This window comes from Ochotona curzoniae, unplaced genomic scaffold (assembly GCF_017591425.1).
Source record: "Ochotona curzoniae isolate NIBS_2020 unplaced genomic scaffold, NIBS_Ocur_1.0 scaffold_4506, whole genome shotgun sequence".
NCBI classification, from domain to species: domain Eukaryota; kingdom Metazoa; phylum Chordata; class Mammalia; order Lagomorpha; family Ochotonidae; genus Ochotona; species Ochotona curzoniae.
Genome location: NW_024467119.1, coordinates 17967791 through 17994347, shown reverse-complemented (window position 1 = coordinate 17994347; position 26557 = coordinate 17967791). Strand labels below are relative to the sequence as shown.

Sequence of the window (26557 nt, the reverse complement as noted above, 5' to 3'; positions counted from 1 at the left end):
CATGTATTTTAACATGTTCAACTTTGACGAGGTCCGTATTATTCCTGATGCTGTGGGAATGTCTCAGTGTTGTTCAGCCTGATGTGTCTGGTGGTCTTTGCCTGGCGGTCAGTAATGTCCTCAGTGTGAATATGCTCACCAAAACTCAGCTAAAGGCTGAAGGGGAACCATCTGCAGCTCTTAGAGCTACAGCACATTATGGCTTGAGTTCTACTCCTGTGCACTCTTACAGACCATCTTTCTAACTCAGGCTGCCAGACCTTTTCTGGGTATACTTCCTTCCAATCCTCCTGCTCACGCTGTAACGAAACTGCAGGGATAAAGTTGGGTTAATCATTTTTGTCCTCAGGAATCACTGTCTTGCACTGCCTGTCTAAACAGCATCATTTCAAAAATTATGCTTTTTTTTGGTTTGAGAGGAAAGTGATTTTGGTTTATCTGTTGTATGCCTTTAACTGATGGAAATGAAAAGTCTGCAGTATTTCTTTTAATCATGTAGCATGTGGTAGAAAATCATACTCATTCTTTCTCCTTGGTGCTTGCTTTAAGAATTGCACATAAAATTCAAGTATTATTTTTAGGTTTAAAAGAAACATAAACAACTCCCACAGGTTGGTCAGTATTGGAGTGGGGGCGGGGAGGGAGATAAACTTTACATTAAAATCCTTACTGTAGTAGATTGGAGTAAATATACCTGTGTATATTTGATATTCCTGTTTCCAGTTTTGAAGTAAGTAAACCTTTTTTTGTTTTTTGTTTGTTTTCCCCCTATAGACCGAGAGTAACCATGATACAGCACTAACGCTTGCCTGTGCTGGTGGCCATGAAGAGCTGGTACAAACACTATTAGAGAGAGGAGCTAGTATTGAACACCGAGACAAGAAAGGTAGGGCCTGTTTTCCTTAATTTTCTGGAATATTTATCATCAAAATTTTAGTATTGAAAAATGTTATTTCTTTACCATGTTTTGATCTGTAGGTGCACTGGGAAACAAAACTGTTTGCTTAACATGTTATGAGAAAAATCATTATTTTTCTCCAGGTTTTACTCCACTCATTTTGGCTGCTACAGCTGGTCATGTTGGTGTTGTGGAAATATTGTTGGACAATGGAGCAGACATTGAAGCCCAGTCAGAAAGAACAAAGGACACACCATTGTCCTTGGCTTGTTCTGGGGGAAGACAGGAGGTAACATGTCCTTTTCTTTGAGTTTTCTCTTCTACTCAGCAAATATAAGCTTATGAGCTTTTTCTCATTTTAACAGTGGTTCGAAAGGTCAGACTTACTGTTGTAATTTAAACTGTTATTAAGTACCATAAACAGTATCCATATATGCTATCTTGTCTCAAAAATCATATTACTTCAAAGCCCCTTGTCTAAAGATTAAGATATTCTTAATCAAAACAGAAAGATCCTGATAAATTAGGCCCATATTTATTCATCTTTAGTGCCCTTGTGTATACATAGCATAAAAGGTGCTTACCAAGCCTCTGCTTCACTGTAAAATTGGTAGAAGATGAAGAATGTTCAATTTTTGTTTCTTCTGAAAAACTTTCCTTGCTTTTGATTTTCCATATTCCTTTCCTTCGTTCATTCTCTGACGAGAGATCCTCAGATAAGATCATTTGAACCCAGCCTTTGGAATTTTAGGGAAATTAGGACTAAGGTTGATCTGATAGACAAATGATAGATTTCCATTCCTGATATTTAATATTTATTGACTAACCTAATGAACCACCAGTCTTCTGATTGGTAACAATATGAATCTTTGTTCAGGAATTCGTGTGTTGTCTGTAGATTGACAATGTCTCAGTGAGGAAATCTTGAACCTTAAATTCAGCAGATTTTCCTGTTGCACCTGATTGTGTGTTCTCCAGGTTCCTAATGCTAGTCTTGGAACTGGAGAGAAGCTCACATCTTATTCAGAATCACCTATTCTGTGTGAAACAAGTTCATTTCTTTCCATTTTTCCCCCGAGGAATTCCTTTTTCAAACTCCTTAACATACTAAAGCTATTCAAGTGTTCTTCCTGAAATATTCAAGGGCACTGCTGGACTGTTAGCACCCGATTTAGCATTTGAACCTGCCTTGTGCTTCCCTTAGCTCCTGCTCTTGCTAGTCAGAGGGAATTAGGTAATACTGAATTTTAACCCATTAAGCTGACCAAATGTTTTTAGATAAATAACTGGTTTTTTAATTGTGTAAGAGAATAATTATTGTACAAAGTCTGTTAATTGGTAGATTAAAAAGAATTGGAACACATGCATTCTTTTCATAGAGATTTACATAGTCTGTTTTCATGGGGTGGTTTTACCAAAAATTTTATTTGGAGTAGATGTTATGTTGAGACATAATTGATACTAAAAATGTTCTGCATGTAAGATAACAAGAGATCAATTCTTAATATTTGATCCTTCTGATTTTATCTTTATTTTCCTCCCTCCCTTCCTCCCTCCCTCCCTTCCTGCCTTCCTTCCTTCCTTCCTTTCTTCCTTTCTATAACCCACAGTGGAAGAGATGGTAATGGTGAAAAGATTTTAAACCAGATTATAAGACAGGAAAATAAAACATACTTACACTAGTAAATTAGTAAGCAGGATTTTTTCAATTAAGTAGTATTAAATTGAAAAATTAACAATAAACTATCACAGTAATGACAGTACAATTTTACCTTAACTGAAATTTCTAATTGTTTTGCACCTTGAAATACTTGTTTTCATTGGTGAATCAAAAAAAAAACCAGTTGACTTCCTTCATTTAAAAATATGAGTAATTTTTCTGAATTAATGTATTTTCACTAAAATAATAAATGAGAGATTAACAGTTATAGAAGTCTTTCTGCATAAGAACTGAACACTTCAATTTGTATTGTTGAAGCTGGTGAATATTATGACTTAATAAAACTTGGAAAGCAATTTTACAGTAAAATGTTAATTATGCTTTGGGAAGAGACTATTCTGCCTGTTAAATAAGGTCAGGGTGATAATTCGGAACATTTGTTAGTATTATTAATCTTTAGAGTATTGATTGAAGCTATGATCTTGGCCTAGTTTGAACTTCCTTAAGCCTCATTCTGAAAGATGAAAATACCCCTGGTACCTTTGCCAAAAGATATATGTGTGTATTAAATGACAGAGTCAGCAAATAGGTACTAAACATTTTTAGCTGTCATGAAAATGCAATTTAAAACCCACTTCAGTACCACTACATACCATTCGGATGGTGAAAGTTGCCAATAACATGATGGCAGGGCTGTGGAGCAACAAGAATCAATGAGTCTTTGATGGGGGGGGGCGGGTAGAAGTAGTACCACAGCTTAAGGGCAAAGTTTATGAACTTTTTTCTTTTTCTCTCTTCCTTCCTCTCTCCTTTCCTTCATGCTTTTTTTAAAAATGAGGATTTACTTATTTGAAGGCCAAATTTGCATATGCTGTTTTATTCCGCAAGTGTTCTTTAATGGCCATGACTGGTCTGCCATGTTGGTACAGGGAACCAAGCAGTTGGACTCTATTTGCTGCTTTCCTAGGCTCATTGCAGAGAGCTCAGTCAGAAGTAGAGTAGGGGGTGCCCATGTAGAATATCAGAATTGCAAGCAGCGGCGTAATTCACTACCACAATACCAGCCTCTCAGTTTTTCTGTTTTGCTAGTGATAGAGTAACAGAAAACTAGAGATTTCTAAATAGGCTTTACCAAAGAAGCTCTTTGCTTTCTTGCTTTCTTCTACCTAGCTTACCATGAAGACTGGTTTTGTGAACAGGATGTAGAAATTTTCTCTTTGGAGATATAGATCAGAAAATTCTGACAGTGAAACAGCATTTTTTTTCTCCCTTCTCTCATAGGTGGTTGAGCTATTGTTAGCTCGAGGGGCAAATAAAGAGCACAGAAATGTTTCTGATTACACACCCCTAAGCCTGGCTGCTTCTGGTGGCTACGTGAACATCATCAAAATACTACTCAATGCAGGAGCTGAGATTAATTCTAGGCAAGTTTTATTTTGTCTCTAAACCCATTATTTAATGCATATGTCATATTGTGTTATATACTGCTAGGACACCTACTTTGTGAATGTTTAACTTAGAAAATTTTTAATAAAAATTTAAAATCCAAATTGCTAAAGACGTTTTAGAAATAATTTATTTTATTCATTTGAAAGATAAGACTGTCAGAGAATGGAAAGGAAATCAAGCAGAGAGTGGTCTCCCATCTACTGGTTTGCTCCTCAGATAGTCACAGTGGCTTGAGCTGGACTGGTCTGCAGCCAGGAGCTTCTTCGGGGTCCCCTCCTGCTGCAGAGACCCAAACCCTTGGGTGGTTTTCTTCTTCTTTCCCAGGTGCATTTACAGGGAACTGGGACTCAAACCAGCATGCGTATGGGATGACAATGTTGCAGGCATCAACCCAACTTGTTGTACTACAACACTGAACTCCTGAGAGATTTTTAAGGTGTTATTTAAGTGAAGCTGTTGACATAGGACTTTTAAAAACATCAATTGTATTTGATGCGAAAAGCTAATAATTTTTTGTTCTTGGCTAGTAACTTTCATAGGAGCTTATATTAAACCGATACGTGCTTTAGGATGGAAATCTGTTGCAACTATAACTTAATCACTTTACAGACTGTTATTATGTTAAATGAGAGACAGAAAATATTCTGGAAAGAGATTTCTAATGGGATCCTGTAGCATATCGTAGACTTAGACTGAGAAAAAATAAATAAACTTTATGTAAATTAAATTAAAATTACTTATACAATCCCCAAGTTTTCTTCATTAAGAATATACTGTGTCCTTTTGTTCTTCCTATATCTTCACCCCCAGAACTGGTAGCAAATTGGGCATTTCTCCTCTGATGTTAGCAGCTATGAATGGGCATACAGCTGCTGTTAAGCTCCTGTTGGACATGGGCTCTGACATAAACGCTCAAATAGAAACCAATCGGAACACTGCCCTTACCTTAGCCTGCTTCCAAGGAAGAACTGAAGTGGTTAGTCTTCTGCTTGATAGAAAAGCAAATGTTGAACACAGAGCTAAGGTAAGAAAAAGTCAGATTTGACTGTGGATCAGTGTGAACTAATGATTGATATTTCCGGTTTCTATTAGCAACATGCCAATTGTAAATAGCAACATCTCCTGATTTGTATTTAATGAGAAAACATTCTTTGTGACCGAGTCAAGCATTAACTCTTGAAAAACCTGAACAGCACATTTTTATAGCCATGACTTTATCAGCTGAGAAAAAGATGCCCCACTTTGAAAGAGACAACGGGGGACAATTATTGAGTGCCAATTGTATGCCAAATGCTTATCTCTTACACCGTTCTTCTAATAATGTCAGTGAGGTTAAGTAAAAGTGGCTACTAAGTGCTGAAATTCAAATTTGACTCTGTGTGTGAATTATACCATAACACTCCCTCAGGTGGTTACTATTTTGATTCATTCCAATGTCTGCTGTTTCTTATTTTCTACTAAATCTAGACTGGCCTCACACCATTAATGGAAGCTGCCTCTGGAGGATATGCAGAGGTGGGCCGAGTGCTGTTGGACAAAGGTGCTGATGTTAATGCCCCTCCGGTGCCCTCCTCAAGAGACACAGCTTTAACCATCGCAGCAGACAAAGGGCATTATAAATTCTGTGAACTTCTCATTGGCAGGTATTACAAATGCTTACTATTATTCCATTCTCTCAGTTAAATGTGATTACATCTGTGAGCCACAAGTGCCCCACACATAAACTACATGTTACCATTCAGCTACTTACGAATGTTACATTGTCTATTTTCGATGCTATATAAAACTGTTTTTCTTTTATTACAATATTCTATAAATTCTGTAAGCTGTGAGAATTTCCACGTTTTCATACATATTTGAGTATAAGCTTTTACAAAATGCTCTAAACTTTGAAAGTCTAGCAATAATCTTTGTTAATTTCTTTGACCAGAACAACTTTTTTTTTTTAAGATTTATTGATTTTTTGGGGGCCTGGCAGCGTGGCCTAGCGGCTAAAGTCCTCGCCTTGAACGCCCCGGGATTCCATATGGGCGCTGGTTCTAATCCCGGCAGCCCCGCTTCCCATCCAGCTTCCTGCCTGTGGCCCGGGAAAGCAGTCGAGGACGGCCCAAAGCTTTGGGACCCTGCACCCGCGTGGGAGACCCGGAAGAGGCTCCTGGCTTCGGATCGGCATAGCATTGGCTGTTGTGCTCACTTGGGGAGTGAATCATCGGACAGAAGATCTTCCTCTCTGTCTCTCCTCCTCTCTGTATATCTGACTTTGTAATAAAAATGAATAAATCTTTTATTGAGAAGTTAGATTACAGAGAAAAGAGAGATAAAGATCTTCCTTCTGCTGGTTTACTCCCCAAGTGGCTGCAATGGCTGGAGCTGGGCCCATCTGAAGCCAGGAGCCAGGAACAACTTCTGGATCTCCTACTCATATGCAGGAACCCAGTGCTTTGGACCATCCTCTACTGCTTTCCCTTCTTTTCCAGGCCACAAGCAGGGGACTGGATCAGTTAGGACATGAACCAGGGTCTATATGCGATCCTGGTGCTTGTAAGGCAAGGGCTTAAGCTTCTAGGTTACCACGCAGGCCCATCCAGAACAAGTTCTAGTGTAAGCTATTTAGAAGCTGCCTGTGTTCCATGCAAAGATGCTAGTCTGTCATCTGCTGTAAACTTGAGCAATCTAAAAGACTTTATATGGTATCCTATACAATTGTTTTTGATGGTAGCTATTATTAAACATGTCTGTCTTGATGCCCACTGAATACTGTTGTTAGATTCAGTTTTTTCTAGTCACATAATCTGAAAACTACAGTTGCCTCCCTTGATACTAATACCGTGATCATAGGACTAAAAGAATATGTTCTGATTTTTCACTCATCAGAATTTAGCACATTCTCAGGAATTGAAGTTTAGAATTATTTAAAAGGTAGTGGCGTTAAAAAGCGGGGGAGCGCAGGGGTGGTGGGACAAGATGAATTTCATCCACTGATTCACTCCAGAAATGGGTACCAGTGGTTGAGGTGATAAAAGGCAAGCGGCATCTGAGCAGTCCTATGTGGGTGGCAGCATTTGGGACTAAGCATTTTGCTCATCGTCTACTCCCTTTCCAGGCACATTAGCAGGGAGCTTACGTCAGAAGCAAAGAGCAAAGACTCAGATCTGCTCTCATATGGGGTGCAGGCTTTTTATTTAGCTGATCATTTAATTCACCACTCCACAATACTTAACCCCTGTGGACGTTTTTTTATAAGACAATATTGGCTACATAATTTTAATTTGGTGACCAAAAATTCTTTTTATGAAATTGAGAAAAACATATTTCAGTCATTTAACATTAAAAGTAATTTTCATCATTCTGATAAGTCATCATTTTTATGTTTAGTAGTTTATTTTAATGCTTCCTTCTTGTTCAGTGTCCTTTAAGACAGTGCTTTGTCTTTAATTTTAGGGGAGCTCATATTGATGTTCGTAACAAGAAGGGGAACACTCCGTTGTGGCTAGCAGCAAATGGTGGACACCTGGATGTGGTTCAGTTGCTGGTGCAAGCAGGAGCAGATGTAGATGCTGCTGATAACCGCAAGATCACTCCTCTTATGGCAGCATTTAGAAAGGTTATACATTTTCTGTCTTCATGTTTACCTTGATGGTTTTTATGTTAGGAAGTAGAGTTTAGTGATCCCTGATGACTGACTCTGTTAGCTAGCAGCTGTGCAGAAGGTAGTACTGTAATAGTGCAAATAGCTAAAGGCAACATTGAAAGGTGGGTAAAATATCAAAGGTAAGTAAACTTTAGAAAAGTCATTCTAAATAGTGTTTCAAATTAGCTGTAATCTTAGTATTTCAGAAAGTGTAAGTCCAGTTAAGAGTTATTGATGATTTTTTATTTTATTTTTATTGGAAAGATATACAGAGAAGAAAGATCTCCTGTTTGTTAATTCACTCCCCAAGCAGCCACAACGGCCAGAGCTGCAAAGATCCAAAGCCAAGAGCCAGGATCCTCGCTTTGGTCTCCCACTCAGGGCTCCTAGGTGTAAGCATGGTCACATATATCATACAATAGTCCCTCAGGTAGACTTTTTAACTCCATTTTTGTTTTTTCTCCCCCCCCCCCATCCCTACCATGTACACTTATATAGGAAACAGCAAGCACCAATTTATTTATTTGTGTAAAAGAATTACCGGAGAGAGTGCATGTGAAACCATGTTTTGTTGGATCACTCCCTGGATGGCCTTAACAGCAGGGCTTGGCCAGGCTGAAGCCAGAGCTGCTCCTGGGTCACCTCTGTGGGTACAGTGACCCAAACAAATGACCCATCCTTGGTTCCTTTCTGAGGTACATTAACAAGGAGCTGAGTTGGAAGTGGAACATCCAGCTGTTTAACCACTGTGCCACAATGCTAGCCCCATGGCATACTGTTCTGTTTTGTTTTGTTTTGTTTCAGTAGTGTTGTTAGGCAGGTTGACTATATTCCCAATGTCATGTAATTGAGTTGTCTGATACAGTTTTAAGCAAAAGATTGTACAGAGTTCATTAGGGAATAATGTAAGTGGCATGTATGGCATTCATTGAAGCATTCCTATTCATTTAAGCAATAGTTTGTTTTATTGGAAATTCAGATTTACAAAAAAGGAGAAACAGAGATCAGTCTGCTGGTTGATTAACTTCCCAAGTGGCCACAGTAGCCAAAGCTGAGCAGATCCGAAGCCAGGAGCTTTTTCTGGGTCTTCCACATGGGGATAGGGGTGCCAAGGCTTTGTTCTCTCCTGCAGTGGTTTCCCAGGGCATAAGCAGAGATTGGAAGTGAAACAGCTGGGGACGTAAATTGGCATCTATATGGGATTCTGGGACTTGCAAGGTGGAAAACCAAAGAATTGAGCCACCATGTTGCATCCTAAACAAACAAACAAAAAAGTTGAATAAATGTACAAAACCAAAAAGGCAGGCAATATAGAAAATACAGCTGTTCATCAAAACAGTCTGAGATATGTTAAAAAAGAATACTGGGTTTTGAATGTTGCTCTAAGAATTTCTAGATTCATTTGTTACAGTTACATAATCAGTTCATGCTTTAGAAAGATGTATTTCTTTCATACTGCTTAGCTGAGTGCCATGAGTCAAAAAGAATAAAACAGAATTGCTTCCTTTAGACTGTTCCTTTTACTGATTTTTGGACTGTTGTCTTGGGTCATAAATTATGAATTTTGGGGGATGTTAGTTTAATATGGATGATAAAGTTTGCAAAACCTACCTTGCGGTTAATGTGCAAGTTAGTGCAGAGAGATGGTGTACATTTACTGAATCCATGAATCCTAACGTCAGTGATCTGTGTTTTTAGGGTCACGTAAAGGTGGTGCGCTATTTAGTCAAAGAAGTCAATCAGTTCCCATCGGATTCGGAGTGTATGAGATACATAGCAACCATCACTGATAAGGTGAATACATCGCTGAATTTCATCTCACTGTATGAGCCATGGATTCTATTTGGCTACATATCTTCCAGGCAGAATCATAGTTTGGACAGTTAATTGTGATATATAGCACTTTCATTAATTTAGTATTTGTGAATGTGACTCTTACAAATTGCTAATGTGGGAATTGATAAACCATTCTCTGTGGTAGAATAATACTTAATCTTTTCAAATACCACTTGAGCTAATTTCTTACATGAACATTAAACAGGTAAAAATAAAATCGTGGTTAGTTAGGGCTGTCAGTGTATTTGCATGCTTATCCTGATTATCTGTCTTAAAGAATAAAACCAGAGGGTTTTTGTTTCCCAGCAAAAAAATGAACTCAGTGGTTTTAATCATAATCAAGAGCAGTTTAAAAATGAATTGGCTAGAATTTTTTGAGCCAGAATATAAACATATATCTTGACAAATTTAACTGAAATCTTCCTCTAGTAGCATTTGACTTATGCTGTGATTTATACTATACATTATTTTAAAGATTTATTTTTATTGGAAAGTCAGATATACACAGAAGAGACAGAGAGGAAAGGGAGATCTACTGTTTGTTCGTTGATTCACTTCCCAAGTGGCCACAAAGGAGAACTGCACCAGTCTGAAGGCAGGAGCCAGCCTGGACCTTCTTTCTGGGTCTCCTGCACAGGAGCAGGGTGACAAAGCAAGGAGCTGGATGGGAAGTGGGCCACTGGGACACAAACCGGTGCCCATATTGGATCCTGGTGCATGCCAGGCAAGGACTTTACCTACTAGGCTACCATGCCAGGCCCATTGTTACACAGTTTAAAATATCTTCCTGTTAGATTTTCATAGCAGTTATTTCATGTTAGTGTGCAGCACGTCCCCAAGGATTTTACTGAAAATAGCTATGTCATTGTCTTGCCTGGCTCATGATTTTTCTATGATAATTGGTATTTCTGAATTCCTCAGTGTGTGTGTGGTTTTTTTTCTTATTTTGCTTTTGTTAAAAAGGGAGAAAATTAATACTAAGAAATATTATCTTGGTGTTTTTAGTATTGAAGAAATAGAGGAAATAGTCCTTTCCTAACGTGTTTCAAGAAACCACTAAATGCTCTTGTCTGTGATTAGTGCAAATATGTTGGAAGCTTTGTAACTCTAGCCAGTTCTCTTTCCCAACATTTACTTATTTATTTATTTTAGCTTGTTAGGTAACAGAGTATCATGGCTGCTTGCTGTTTCATTTAATATGTATTTAAATTACAAAAGCAAATAATCGTAGTTTTCCATGTAGTAGTGTAATAGATGCTGAAGGAAAGCAGAATCATCCTTTTGTTTTTTATTCCTTACAACTGATTTTTATGGCTTAATTTTTAGTGCCTGGTTAAAGAGATTCATGTTTTAATTTTTCATTGTAGGAGATGCTGAAGAAGTGTCATCTTTGTATGGAATCAATAGTACAAGCCAAAGATAGACAGGCTGCTGAAGCCAACAAAAATGCCAGCATCTTATTAGAGGAATTAGACTTGGAAAAGGTAATAGTGATGTTTAGATACACAAAGTACTCTTTGCCGTTCTGATTTTTCCTCCTTAACTTGTAACCTGTTTTTTTTTTTTTAATTTTTCTTTACTTTACATAGCACTAACGAGCTGTAGTTTTCTTCTTATAATCAAGTAACCACAGTTTTACTGCGTGAATCATGAAGATTGGGAAATAAGAACACTTAACCTCCGATTCTGAATTTCAGTGTTAGCTGTGTTTCTCTTAACCCTCCTCCATAGGTCTGTAATCGCACACCGACCAGAAGCGCCAGATGCAATACCATCTCGTATGCAACTGCCGAAATACAGTTACATTAAAGGTCTCTAGAGCAGTATCTTATGTGCATGGCTCACCTCTTTTCAAGACAGACTACAGCATCATTTCCATCTCCTCCCGTAGGTAGCATGTAATCCAAAGTAGCATTTAGTTCAGATAGTCCCAGAGTACCTTCTTGACTTCCCTTTTCTGCCAACTTTTAGAATTTTAATAGGAGTACTAATCACATCAGGGAAAAAAAACTGAGTCCAGTAGTGAGTATCACAGAGTACAAATTCTGTGAATTTTAATTATAATGAAAAATTATAAAATTTAACATGTAATAGTGGTATTTTTAAATTGATAAAGAATATACAGTGCTAATTGAATATGGTGTTAATTACACATGTATCCTCTTGGAGTCAAGCTGGGCCCATTTTTTGCTATATTACTGACTTTAAGCTATAGATTTCATCCTCAGAGAGAATGAGTTATTCTGACCATTTCATGTCAATTTAAACTCTTGAAAAGATAATTTTAGCAACACAGTTCCACATTTTTTTACTTTAATTCTTGTCATAGTAAAGTGAGCGTTTTTGGCCACTTTAGAGATTTACCTGCCTTCATTTATCTAACATTCTAAACCCCTTTTCATTCACTTAATTATCTTGTGTTTCCACCACAACAATATATATGTCACAAGTTCATAGGCATGAAAAAATTCTGAATCATGCAAGATTGTTATTTCTTTGTTTCCTCTTAGAGATTTATCAATTTATAATGATTCTAAGTGACTACGGAACGCCTTATAATAAGTTTGTTTTCAATTGTAATTCCCAATAATGTCAAAATAAATATACATTTACCACATTTAACTTCTATTTTGGTGCTTTTATTTCTGTGAAGTAAATTCCTTAAAGTGCAATAATATTTACAAGTGACCAATTCAATTAATGAATGTTTTTTTGCTTGCATTCTTGCCAGTGTTTCTTTTCTTTTTTTTTTTTTATTGTTATTAACATTGTATTATGTGATACAGTTTTATAGGCACTGGGGATTCCCCCCGCCCCTCCCATACCCCTCCCTCCATGGTGGATTCCTCCACCTTGCTGCATAACCACAGTTCAAGTTCAGTTGAGATTCCTTCATTGCAAGCATATACCTAGCATGAAGTCCAGCGTCTTATTGTCCAGATAAGTTCAGTGGCCTCTTGGGGAGACCTTCTCTGGTCTGAAGATAGATCCAGTCAGTTAAAAGCCCCAACAAAACCTCAGTATCAATATACAACATTATGGAATTAATTGACATAGTATTGGGTAAACAATATGTTAAAAATAATGCAAGTTCCATTTTTCGAAACATCTGGGTTGAGACAGTATCAATGACAGGTTCAAAAAATAACCAACAACCAAACAAAAATTACAGGTTAAATCAAGGCAAACATGTGGTGTCTAACCTTTTGGGATTCGCTCATTTCCCTTAGCATTATAGTTTCCAGTTGGGCCCATTTAGCCACAAAGAACTGCATTTTGTTTTTTTTAATAGCCGAGTAGTATTCCATGGTGTAGATGAACCAAAGCTTTCTTATCCAATCTTCTACTGATGGGCATTTCGGTTGCTTCCATGTTTTTGCAATTACTGATTGTGCTGCTATGAACATAGGGATGCATGTTGGTTTGTCGTAAAACAGGTGTTTTGGGTATATTCCTAGGAGTGCTATTGCTGGGTCATATGGTATGCAGATTTTGAGTTGTTTGAGTGTTCTCCAGACTGATTTCCATAATTTGCCAGTGTTTCTTGATGTTTGTTTTCTTTTGGAAAGAGTCTTCCCTTTCATTGAAATGGAATAAAATAAAGCTTTTTTTTTTTTTCAAATGTCATCTTTGAGTAATATTAGCCCTGAAAGATATAGGAAGTCTACCATCTTAATTGAATTATATATTTATATCAGTTCTTCCACATGCATGGTTTACTTCTGCAAATGGTTCTGAATGGGGGCACTACATATTCCAGGAGGCTTCAAAAGTTTAATGAAAAATACACAACTTATCTTGCCATACCAGTTTTCCTCAAAGTTTTTGAACTATCTTCTGAAGGGATTTTAAGCTATTATTGTATTTGGAAGCTTTTTTCAACCCAAGCATTTTTGCTCATCTTTGCCCTTCCATATCATTGCTTAGTTTTTTCCTCTGCTTCTACCTGCCTTTTATTTGTAAACTTTAAAGACCTTTTAAGGAGTGATGTCGAACATTTTAGAAATACATTTGTTCCACAGTCTTAGTTTTGCACATTTCATTTTGAAATTATTACTTCTAACTATCTACCAGCTTTACTCCTTTAAAATTTCTGCTTCCAACAGTCCTGCCAACACTGTACCTGCCAGTGGCTGGTCGGATGTTTCTGTCACTGCTAAGACTATTCTTTATCCCTATAGTTTTATTCTCACCTATACCCAGTAAACAGGTAGATTTAGAAAATTGCACTCAGCCTTGACTAAAGTGTTACTTTGATGCTAACCACTTAATCTACAAGGTAGATAAATCTTGTTATCTACCCCCTTAATATTCGGTGAGTTCAATCAGAAAGAAAAATTCTGTTTCTTACCAGTATTCCCTAAAGTGTATAACAATCATTACATTGTATTAGGCATTGTAAGTAATGCAGAATATAGAAGTTATGTGTAAAGGCTCTGTGCGTGTGTCATGCTATAGAAGGGATTGGAGATGTCGGTAGCTGCAGGGGTCCTGGAACCAACTTCACAGATACCAAGGAGGTGTCTGAATTACAATTAATGCCTACTGTTATCTTAGTTTAGTTTAGTCTCCCATTCATCCAGACCATATTTTCTTTGTCTTGTACCCTCACACTTCAGTACCTAATTTTCCTTTGCTTTCTATCACTTTTATCTTATACATTAGTGAGACAAATTGAAGCATCAGAAGAAAACTTCTAAAGCCTCCCCCCATTCCACCTACCCATCCAACAATACCTGCATCTGTATATTTCCTACCACTGACTAAGCTTTTGGTAGGCAGTTGCTGCATTTGCATGCTAGATCCTTTTGATTTTCCTACTTGGCAGCATTGTTTTAACAGTTTTCTCTCTCCTATTGTATTTCCTGCTTTCTTAGCCATAGTCCCACTTCTCTATTCCTCTTGATAACATACTTTCAAGGAGTTAGGTATTTTGGCAACTGCTTGGCTCATTAGATGGTCTTACCATTCCTAATTTTAAATGTCAGCAGAGCCAAAATTGCTAACCTAGACTCCTTTTCTGTGCTCTGCTCTCAGTAGATGTAATATTTACCCAGTATGTCCATTTACATGTCTAATTAGTTTATCTGATAATTGATGTATGCAAAATGAGCTACTGACCTTTGCCCACCACAAGCCCATAGCTCTTGTAATTACTGGGAGCCAAAAACTTTGAGATTGTCTGTCATTCCTCTGTAGGCTTCATTGTTTGGGGTAAGTTTTGCTAAATTTACCTGAAATAGTATCTAGAATCCTAACCACTTGAGTTGCTTCTCTGCCTGGTTCAAGCCATTAATATAGTTTCTTAGCTATGTTACTGCATTCAGCATTTCACTGGTCCTCTGGGTTCTATCGTTATTTGCACTCTGTTTTTCTGTGTAGCACTTAAGAGTGATCCTCTTGAATCATTTAGCTCAAAGTCACATGACAGCTCAACAGAGACTCTCACATTCCTTGTCAATTTCCCTGATTACAGTCTCTAGAAAAGCTCTGGGTCATCCAGGGTTGGGGAGCATTTCTGTCTGTAAGCCTAGAAAACATTACCAGCTTATTTGAGTATAAATGAAAAGTCAGGTTTTCTACTAGGCCTTCACTGATGATCCTATTTAAAATCCAAATTCTGCTTATTACACATACAGTTCTAACCTGCTGCTACTTTCCTTTTTCTTTAAGACCTGTTTATTTGAAAGTAAGACAGGGAAAGACAGAGATGAAAGGAGAGTGCTCCATCTCCTGATTCATGCTCCAGGTGGCCGTGGTGCTTAGTATTAGGCCAAAGTAAAGCCAAGAGTTTCATCTGGGTCTCTCATTTGGGTGCCAGGGTTAAATACACGTGGGCTATCTTCTGACACTTTGCCCAGAATTGAAGTGGAGCAGCCTGCCCTTGCCTTGGATCAGTGCCCACATGGAAAGCCAGCATTGTAATCAGCATTACCTGCTGTGCTTCTGCACTGGCTCTTTCCTTTTCTACATACTTTTTTTTAACAGTACGTACTCCTTATCTACGATTTTCGCATGTATGGGTTCAACTGTGGGTCTAAAATACTGGTTTTCAGTAGCTACATCAATAGTGAACCTGCACAGGTCCCTTTTCTTGATACTATTTACTAAACAATACAATAAGTACTTATTTGGTAGCAACTATTATTATAATCGGGAAATGATCTAAAGCATATGGAAATATATATGTTTTAAGAGCTATTTATTTTTATTGGAAAACTAGATCTACAGATGGAAAAAAAAGAAAGAGATCTATCTGCTGGTTCAGTCCCCAAATGGCCAAGATGGCCAGAGCTGATTCCTTCAATCTGAAGCCAGGAGCCAGGAGGCTCTTCTGGCTCTCCCATGCTGGTGCAGGATGCCAAGACTTTGGGCCGTCCTCCATTTCTTCCCAGGCCAGAAGTAAGGAGATAGATAGGAAGTAGAGCAGCCAGGACATGAACCTGTGTCCCTATGGAATCCTCGCACTTGAAGCAGGTGTATTAGCTAACTGAACCATTGTGCCAGGCCCTGTATGTGTCTTATAAAAGGAGTTAAGCATCAGGTATCCTGGAACTAATCCTCTTCCATCATTGAGGAACAACTGTTACTTTATTGTGTTTCTATACATTACTTGTCTGTGACTGTATATGCAGAAAAGTGAGCAAAGACTTTTTTAAAGAGGTCACACTATAAAATGGACTCATTGTTAGTGGCAGCCAAGTCATTTTCTAATCTGATGTTCAGTAAACAGACATTTGAAAATAAAACTTATGTAAAATGCACAGCTTAGGGAGAAACAGTCTAAAATAAAAAAATTTAACTTAGAAACCTGGGTAATTGAAGGCAAATTGGAATTGTGAACTATACTGAGAGAAGTACCTGGAAAGAATATTAAGACTTGACTATTTGGAATTTACCATGTAGTCCTTGAAGAAGCATGGAAGATAACTGCATCCTGTTTCCTTTTTTAAATGTATTAAGAAAACAATCATAATTTGGAAATTTGAAAAAAATTTTAAGCAAACTATTCATTTTTTTACTCCAGAACCCTGGCAGAGGTAAACAAAATTATTTTACTTATCATATCCTCTACTTTTCAGTCCTTACTGACAAGACCTCTTTGTGATGTTTATCAAAGTTGACTTCACCTTTCCTTTACCGTTGGCTGCTTTCCTGCACCTGATTAAACCTTCCAATAGTCTCAGGGAATTTTTCCTTTATTTTTAAAACTTAATTTCAGAGGCTATGTAACAGAGATCACATATCCTACTTGTTAGCTGCCTGAATGGCTGCCTAAGCCAGGGACTCCATCCACGTATCCTGTGTAGGAGGGAGAGGCCCAAGGATGCGGGTCTTGGTTTGCTGTCCTCCCGAGGGCAGTCATCTGAAGCTGTGGCGATTCACGCCTTGCTTTGTAATGTTAGACAATTTCTCTTTCACACAGTCACTGACCATGTATATAAAACCCAGTTAAAGCTTTTCCTCTCTAGTGACTGATTTGTTTTTAACCATCTGTAAGCCCTCAGGCTTCTTCAGTCTACCTTTTAACCCATAAATTGTCTTGAGTTTTGAGAGCTCTGTGCCATATATGTGCAGTTGAACTCTTTTTGCAGCTGTAGCTGGGATCTCCACACAAAAAAACAATCTTAGAACCTCTGAATTTCTGCCACAATCTTTAGTGAACCCAAAATGACTGTCAAAGCACCAAATTTAGGTATATGACTCTTAGACTGGACTTTAACCCCGGCTCAGATTACTGTAACCAAAAGACCAGCCACTGTGTTGACTGAATGGTTTAAGCCTTAAAGCACTTGCATACCCAAGCCTGTGTCACACCCAAATTCTTTAATTTACCTGGAGCTCATCAGCCCCACACCCACAGATATGCCAGATAGTTTGGGATGAAATTTTACTTTCTGACTTAAAAGTTTTTTTATCTAAAACAAAAAACAGAAAACTTCCAGTCTTAAGAACCGAAATAATTAAGCATTGCCTTTAGACAAGTTCAAAATTCAGGCAAAGTAAAAAACTCATTCTGGCTGACCCCAAGTCTTTAACTTCACTGAGTGTTTTGATCTCCTGCAAAACCATCTCCTCTGCACATTTCTTAAGCCCTTTGGCTTAAGCTGCTTTGGCTTTTTTTTTAATTACATTGCATTAGGTGACACAGTTTTAGGCACTGGGATTCCCCCTCCCCCAACACTCCCCACCTGGTGGATTCCTCCACCTTGCTGCCTTGGCGTTGGCTTGTTTTTCATGCTACACCCTTTCCCTTCACTCCACTTTCTCTCTTTCCCTTACACTTACCACATTCCACAAAGTCTCAGAATTACAGCCTCCTTCACGGGGATGCATTTGCAGAAAACACGTGAAGACCACACTTGAACTGCAGACAACTGGTTACCTCCATGTATTTGGAAAAAGCTGAGTCACAGGTGCCTAATTCCCTCTTCAAACTCACCAATCAGATACTACTCCCCCATCCCCCTCCTGTGACCTAGGGAGTGAAGGTCGTTCATTGCCAGGTTTTCCCCTTGTTTCTGAAAAGGTAAGGGTACCTCCTTTCCTGATCTAACTGGAGCTGTGCTTGCAAATTATCATAGTCTTTATTTTTTCTCCCTAAATATGTTCTTTCTTAAAACTATGTGTCTGAGAAAATACTGGTGTTCTATAGGTTCTGCTTTTCAGTGTATTTTATGTCAGGGTGTAGGAATCAGCAAAGTGGGCCAAACCCTTTCATACAAGTAACAAACGTAAAAAAGGCCCAGCTCATTGGCTAGGATCCCAGACAGGTGCTATTTGTGTCTCTGCTGTTCCACTGCCCATCCAGCTCCCTGCTTGTAGCCTAGGGAAGCAGTAGAGGATGGTCCAAAGCTTTGAGACCCTGTATCTGGGTGGGAGACTTGAAAGAAGCTCCTGGTTCCTGCCTTTGGATCAGCCCTGCTTTGGCTCTTTTAGCCACATGGTAACAGGCAAACAGAAGAGCTTTCTCTCTGTGTTTCCTTTTCTAACTGCCTCTCCAATAAAAATAAATCTTTGGCGTTTGAAAAAAAAAAGGCAAAAGCAGAGACCTAGAAAATGCAACAAAACACTTCTTTCAAATTTTGGTTATAGTACCATCAGACTTTAAATTTTTGACATTAAAATAAATAATCTTTTTAACACATCTTTTAAAATCTTCCGCTTTTTCCAGTTCTGCCCTATTATGGTAATCAGTTTGAAGCCTTTTATTGGTCTCCTCTCTTTTTTTTTTAAATTTTTTTATTTTCAAATTGATGCAGATGCCTCCTTCACAGATGTGATCATAGGTCTTATACTTTTTCTAATAGATGTAAATGGTGTTTCTCATTCATAGAGTATTTCTCACTGTTTACTTGGTATTCTGTGAATCAGTACCTTTTCCTTGCAATCATGTTTCCATTGCAATCTTGTTCCCATTCATCATTATGATCAGTTTTGTAATGGAAATACTTAAACCTTTTTTACTTCACCAGAGAATAATTTTGTAGAATAGATTCTTAGGATGAATATTTGGGATTTTGATAGATGGCTTATCTTCCTAAACTTGTACTGATATAAATGTTGTCTGCTAAAGCTTTGTCAAATTTGTGCACACAAATTTTACTTTTGTTATTTTAACTTGTATTTTTCTTTAGTGGCTATAAAGCTAAGTATAGTTTACTGTTTAAAATTAGATTGTGTTTATCATTAATTTGATGTCCTTAGAGTGGTTTGAATGTGATCTTGATCAAGAACTGAATTAAAATGGATGAGTTTCAATTTTTTATGGTAATGCTGTTCACTTAAGATAAAAGGACATCATGAAACTTTTTCTCCAGGGTAAATTCCAGTGTTGTATTTCTGTTTCACTGATCTTTTTAACAGTTAAGGGAAGAAAGCCGGAAGCTGGCTTTGGCTGCCAAAAGAGAAAAGAGAAAGGAAAAGAGAAGGAAGAAAAAGGAAGAACAGCGAAGAAAACTAGAAGAAATTGAAGCCAAAAATAAAGAAAATTTTGAACTCCAAGCTGCTCAAGAAAAAGAAAAGCTTAAAGTTGAAGGTATTTTCTCCAAATAGTGATCCAATCTGTTTCACAAAATAGATTCAATTCTAGATAACATTTATTTAAATAGCTGTCACTTGAAAGATCAGAATGCACTTAAGTCATTGCATCTGTAAGTTGTTTTTGTGCTTTTTCATTTATTGACTCCTAACTTTTAATTATGAAGAATTTCAGACCTCTAAAAAATGTTTATGGTTATAAGATTGTTAACATTGGCCAGTGTGGCCCTAATGTGTCAATAAAGATAATAGTAATATTTCCAAAAAATAAAGATTGCTAGCATTTTACTGTATTTACTTTGTCATTGCTAAAGAGCTGTATGCATTTTTTTCTGAGCCATCTGAAATTGTGTTTACCCAACTTGCATTTACCCAAAAATATTTCAACATACATCCCAAAAATACATAATTACATAATTCTAATATTGTTTCTAATACCTAAAAGAAATTTATACTAATTCCATAATGTCATGTATAATTCACCATATTATGACTTCCACATGGGCATATAGTGGTAGCCTAGTGGGTAAAGTCCTCGCCTTGCACATAACAGGATCCTGTATGGCCACTGGTCTGTGTTCCGGTAGCCCCACCTCCTATCCAGCTCCCTGCTTTGGGACTCTGCACCTGCATGGGAAACCTGAAAGAAGCTCCTGGCTCCTGGCTTCAGATTGGCCTCGGCCATTATTGCCGCTTGAAGAGGGAACCCAGAATAGAAGAACTTTTTCTCTGTCTCTCTCTCTCTCTCTCTGTATATCTGCTTTTTGAATAAGAAAGAATAAACCTTTTTTTTAATATTTATTTTTATTACAAAGCCAGATATACGGAGAGGAGAGACAGAGGGAAAGATCTTCCATCTGATACGCTCCCCAAGTGACCACAATGGCTGGTGCTGTGCCGACCTGAAGCCAGGAGCCAGGAACATCTTCCAGGTCTCCCACGCGGGTGCAGGGTCCAAAGGCTTTGGGCCATCCTCGACTGCTTTCCTGGGACACAAGCAGGGAGCTGGATGTGAAGTGGAGCTGCAAGGATTAGAACTGGCGCCCATATGGGATCCCAGCATTTTCAAGTTGAGGACTTTTGCCACTAGTCCACAGCACTGGGCCCAAGAAGAAATAAATCTTTATCAACCAAAAAAAATAGAAGACGGCGACGAATTGCATAAATGAATTATTTCAAGCGAGGTTGTAATTGTTTAAAACATACAGAGAGGGAGAGACAGAAAGGATTTTTTTTACGTGGTGGCTCACAGATGGTCTGAAACCCAGGGCTGTTCCAGGCCAAATCCATGAACTAGACGTTTCTCCCAGGTCTCCCATATGTGTGGAAGGGACAAAAACAGTAGGACCCTTTCCTGCTGCTTTTCCTGAACTCTTGGCAAGGAGCTGGATCAGAAATGGAACCCTAGGATAAGAACCAGCACCCATAAGGGATTCTAGTGTCACCGGCACTGGCTTTACTTAATAGACTGTAACACCAGCCCCCTACTTTGGGAGTGTGTGTTTGTGTGCTACTTATGTGAAATTATCCATAAATACTTGAATATATACTTCCCCCAGAAAAGCAGAAAGGGACCTTGTTTTACCTAATTGCAGAGACATTACTGTACCTAAGCTTGATAATTGTATAGCGTATTTAAGTATATATGTTTTCCAAGTTTTCTCAAAAATATTCCTTATGACTATGTACTGTGTGTTGGATAGAACTTAGGGGTACAGATCATATCCATCTTACTGGTACTGAATGCTTGATTGCCAGGTGACTTTTTAGACATGAAACGACTCTTGAGCTCTCTGGTTTTGTTTTGTTCTTCAAGGCACTTGAAGCTAAAAATATTCAGGAAAGTTTTAGAACTTGCCGATTCATATTTCTACTTTTTCAGATGAGCCTGAAGTCTTGACTGAGCCGCCAAGTGCCACAACCACAACTACCATAGGTATATCTGCAACCTGGACAACTTTGGCAGGTTCCCATGGTAAAAGAAATAACACCATAACTACAACCAGTTCAAAGAGGAAAAACAGAAAAAATAAAATTACTCCAGAAAATGTTCAAATTATATTTGATGATCCACTACCAATTTCATACAGTCAGCCAGAGAAGGTGAATGGAGAATCCAAAAGCAGCAGTACCAGCGAGAGTGGGGACAGTGATAACATGAGGATTTCCAGCTGCAGTGATGAAAGCAGTAATAGCAACAGCAGTCGGAAGAGTGACAATCATTCACCAGCTGTGGTCACCAGCACAGTGACCAGCAAGAAGCAGCCATCCGTTCTTGTCACATTTCCAAAGGAAGACAGAAAACCTGTTTCTGGCAAGACCTCAGTAAAGTTAGTTTCAATATTTCTTTTAACTATTTACGATATCTTCACAAAATATTTTTGCAATGCAAATTGAATTAGTAAACTTACAAAATAAGAATTTCTCTGATGTTTAAAAAAACAGTTGAAGATTACTGTTACTTTTTACATTAATGAGAGATCGAACTGTTTTAAATATGTTTTTTTTATTGTTAAACTTCTTCATGAAAAGTATCAATAATAGTTACACAGAGTTCATTCCTCTGGTTCACCTCTGGGTAAATGTTTTCTCTAATGTATTAAAATTGATTCCTCCTATTAGTAGCCTGAATATAAAAGAGGAATGAAAAAGTCTTCATTAGTTCACCATAATTTCATCCAAAGAAAGTAGAATCATGTATATCATTCAAAAATGCTATGTCTAATATATATTTGCTACACTTTTCCTCTCTTTGTTGAAGATTGTCAGAGACTATCAATGAAGGGACCAGTAATTCTCTGTCTACTTGCACAAAGTCTGGTCCATCTCCCCTTTCATCTCCAAATGGGAAGTTAACAGTAGCAAGTCCGAAGCGTGGTCAGAAGAGGGAAGAAGGATGGAAAGAAGTTGTAAGAAGGTGAGTGCTTTGATAGTTTTCTTACCCTTTATTTATTATTATTATTATTATTATTATTATTATTATTATTATTATTAATTTGAAAGGCAGAAGTCTTCTGTCCCCTCTTCACTCCCCAAGTATCTGCAGTAGCCAAGGTTAGATCACGTGAGGAGCCAAGAACTCATTGTGAGCCTCCCATGCAGGTGGAAGGAACCCACATATGTGAGCAATCAACGGCTTCCTCCCAGGGAGTGCATTGGAAGGAAGCTGGGGGTATTTTGTTAATGGTACTATGGGTTAAGCCATTACTTAGGGCAGACATTCCATATCTGACTGCTGTTTCAAATCCTGTTTATTCAGCTTCAGATCCAGCTTCCCCCATGGGCCTGGAAGTGCAGTGTATGATGCCCCAAGTGCTTGGGTCCCTGCTACCCAACTACTCCTTTGGGTAGGGTCCAGGCTTGACTGTTATAGGCATTTGGAAAGTGAATCAATAGATAAAACATTATCCCACTCCTCTTATCCTTCCCCTGGTCTCTCTCTCCTTCTCTCACCCTTTCTCTTTGTCGCTCTACCTTTGAAGTAAATTTTTAAAATAAAGCTTTTAAGAGGAACCCATTCCTCTGATAAGTCGTCCCAGTATCCTAACGAAGTATTTCTCACTTTACAGTTAAATTCTTTCTACTGTTCCCAAGGTTGTAAGTAAACTGACAGCAAAGGCTGAATCTGGCCAGAAAGAGGCAATCTTACATCACATTTGAAATTATGAAAAAGCTGTTAAAAATTGGAAGATTTTTTTTAAAAGATTTATTTTTATTATTTTTTTATTGGAAAGGCGGATAGACAGAGAGGAGAGACAGAGAGGAAGATCTTCCATCCGATGACTCACTCCCTAAGTGAGCGCAACGGACGATGCTATGCCAATCCGAAGCCAGGAGCCTCTTCCGGGTCTCCCGTGTGGGTGCAGGGTCCCAAAGCTTTGGGCCGTCCTCGACTGCTTTCCCGGGCCACAGGCAGGGAGCTGGAAGGGAAGCGGGGCTGCCGGGATAGAACCAGCACCCATATGGGATCCCGGGCGTGCTAGGCGAGGACCTTAACCACTTGCGCCACCGCGTCGGGCCCAAAAATTGGAAGATTTTATGTAACAAAGTGAAACACTTATGATGCATGTTGGGCCCCAGTATGTATTGGAATTTGCTGAAGAACTAGTTTAAGTTGTGTATTATTCAACTTTGTAATCCCAGAGCCTAGTACGTAGCTTATATATATCTGTACTTGTCATCTGAAGAATAAGTTTGCCTTTATAAATGTTGATTTAATTCTATCTTCACATCACAGGATAGCTTTATCTCAAGGGTTTTAGGATAAATATTTATGAATAATGTACTACAAATTGCATAGGAATTTTGAAAAAATACATGTTAAAGAGTACAATCGTGACATTCAAAAGCTGGTAAAGGATGCGATGCCTTTAAAATCCTTGGATATCAGTAGGATGTGGTCTATTATGTGTTAACTTACTTTAAAGAACTTTCCACTGAACACAGTACCCTAGTGGTTAAAGTCCTCACCTTACCTGCCCAGGATCTCAGATGTGCTCCAGTTCCTATCCTAGCAGCACTGCTTCCCATCCCGCTCCCTCCTTGTGGCCTGGGGAAGCAGTCGAGGACAACCCAAAGCCTTGGGACCCTGCACCCATCTGGGAGAACTGGAAGAGCTCCTGGCTCAGCTCTGACTGTTGGGGCCAGTGAATTGACAGAAAAGCTTTGTCTCTGTATATTTGACTTTCCTATAAAAATAAATCAATCTTTACCAACAAAAATAATCAAAAAGAACTTTCCAGAAAACCCATAAAAAATTAAAATTTTCAATATATGAAACCAGGTTTGTATGAAATATAATGAATTAAATTTACTACTTTCAACCCCCAGATGCACCATATGATTGGTTGGTTGGGTTTTTATGTTTTAGGTACCCTTCACATTGTCTCTAACACATACATTCTCACTAATGCATTTCATACTCTGTTGTGCTAATTGGAGTATTTTCCAGAGAAAATTAAGATGATTCCATTTTTCTGTGTGTATTTAAGGGTTTATTTATATTTATTGGAAAGTCAGAGAGGAGAAACAGAGAGGAAGATCTTCTGTCCGATGATTCACTCCCTTCATTCTCCAAGTGACTGCAATGGCCAGAGCTGAGCTGATCTGAAACCAGGAGCTAGGAGCCTGTTTCATATCTCCCATGTGGGTGCAGGAGCCCAAGGCTTTGGGCCATCCTTCACTGCTTTCCCAGGCCACAAGCAGGGAGCTGGGCAGGAGGTGGAGAGGCCAGAAGAGCCAGTGCCTGTCGCTGTCCCGCAATGATGGCCTTGGTGCATGGAGCCGATAATAACACACGTGGACCCTGACTGATGGTCAAAAGCCGAAGTTTATTAGTGGCATCAGACTTTATACACTGAGGGTTATGTGGGATAAGGGAGGAAGTATTGAGCTCATCAACAAAACCCAGTAACAATTTATATGCTTTTGTTTGGAACTCCTTTTATCTTGAATATTCCACCAAGTGTTCTCACACACATATTGTCCATTCAACTGTTCTTATACTAATGATATCCAATCAGGTGTACAAAAGGTGGCCATTTGGTTGTTCTCATGCAAATATTATCCAATCTGTGCTCCCTGACCTTCTAGGGTCACAGTGTCCTCCTACAAGTGCCCATGTTGTATTCCAGCACTTGTAGGAGGAGGATTAGCTAATTGAGCCATTGGTTCAGTCCTCTATATGTATTTAAGATTTTGGTATTCAAAGGAATTCTTTACTAATTTGGAAAAAATATTTTTTTATTTTCTTTATAGTAATTATTTTTATTGGAAAGGCAGATTTATAGAGAACAGGAGATACAGAGAGAAAGATCTTCTGTTCACTGGTATACTGCCCAAGGACTACCCAGAACTGAGCCAATCAGGAGCGGTAGCTTTTCCACATTTCCCATATGGATGCAGTGTCCCAAGGTTTTAGGCTGTCCTCTACTACTCTCCCAGGCCAGAAGCAGGGAGCTGGGTGGGTGGTGAAACAGCTAGGACATTAACTATATGTAATTTTATGATAACTTGATGCATGCAAAGCAATGATTTTTAGCCACTGGGCCTGGAAATAATTGCTACTCTCTGATTTTCATGTCCTTTAGGGAGAAAAGGAATTATGAAGTAAATGAGCTTTATGCACCAAAGGATAGATATATATCTTACCTTTGAGACGTAGGAAAATTTTATGTTACATATTCTAGTTTTATTTGTTAATTACATAACATAATTGATTCTCTTAGAATTATGCTGTTCTTAAAGAAGCATTCTTTAATTACTTATCTGAAATTTACATCTATTTTTATGGAACCTGAATGGTCATAATTAATGTGTAATCTTATAAAAGTTAAGTCAATTTACTATTTTTACCCCAGTAGACTCTTTTTTCTTTGCATTGCTATCATCCTTAGCAAGTTTCCGTATTTGGAGAAAACCATTTTAATGCTTCTAGACATGTTCAGGAAACACTGAAGTTATTAATACTATTCTTAAAATGATATATATTAAAATTTTTTCTTTTAAAGAATGAATAAAACACCAGAAGGTAATCTGAAAGCAATGCTTTTTGACCTTTTTGAGCTAGATAGATTAGGTGACTGTGACTTCATGAGCATATTTTGTGGGAATGTTCATGACATATTGTAGTTTTCTAACTTGGTGTCTGTATAATCCGTTAAAGTAGGAAGGGATCTGTACCTGTCACATTTGCTGTTAATGAATACATGGGAAGGATACTAGTCAGCAAAGCAAATGAGATGAGGAGCTGTGGTAGTTAGTTGGTCACTAGCGTTTGCCTTTTATCTGTTCATCTGGAGTGAGAAAGAAGAAAATTAAAGTTACCTTCATCGGGCCCGGCGCGGTGGCGCAAGTGGTTAAGTCCTCGCCTTGCACGCCCGGGATCCCATATGGGCGCCGGTTCTAATCCCGGCAGCCCCGCTTCCCTTCCAGCTCCCTGCCTGTGGCCTGGGAAAGCAGTCGAGGACGGCCCAAAGCTTTGGGAACCTGCACCCATGTGGGAGACCCAGAAGAGGCTCCTGGCTTCGGATCGGCATAGTAT

The 26557-nt window shown here is 38.4% G+C and overlaps 1 protein-coding gene across 5 annotated transcripts in view; it reads left to right on the top strand.

Moving 5' to 3' along the window:
* Positions 1-26557, top strand: part of ANKRD17 (ankyrin repeat domain 17) — a 160587-nt gene that overhangs the window by 113074 nt on the left and 20956 nt on the right. For all 5 annotated transcript variants that reach the window (XM_040967477.1, XM_040967473.1, XM_040967475.1 and 2 more), the window contains 11 exons: positions 775-886; positions 1042-1187; positions 3840-3982; positions 4818-5031; positions 5475-5650; positions 7449-7611; positions 9337-9432; positions 10842-10958; positions 19342-19513; positions 21398-21845; positions 22277-22432. In XM_040967477.1, coding sequence (XP_040823411.1) covers positions 775-886; positions 1042-1187; positions 3840-3982; positions 4818-5031; positions 5475-5650; positions 7449-7611; positions 9337-9432; positions 10842-10958; positions 19342-19513; positions 21398-21845; positions 22277-22432 — 1943 coding nt within the window. The remainder of the gene's footprint in view (positions 1-774; positions 887-1041; positions 1188-3839; positions 3983-4817; positions 5032-5474; positions 5651-7448; positions 7612-9336; positions 9433-10841; positions 10959-19341; positions 19514-21397; positions 21846-22276; positions 22433-26557) is intronic.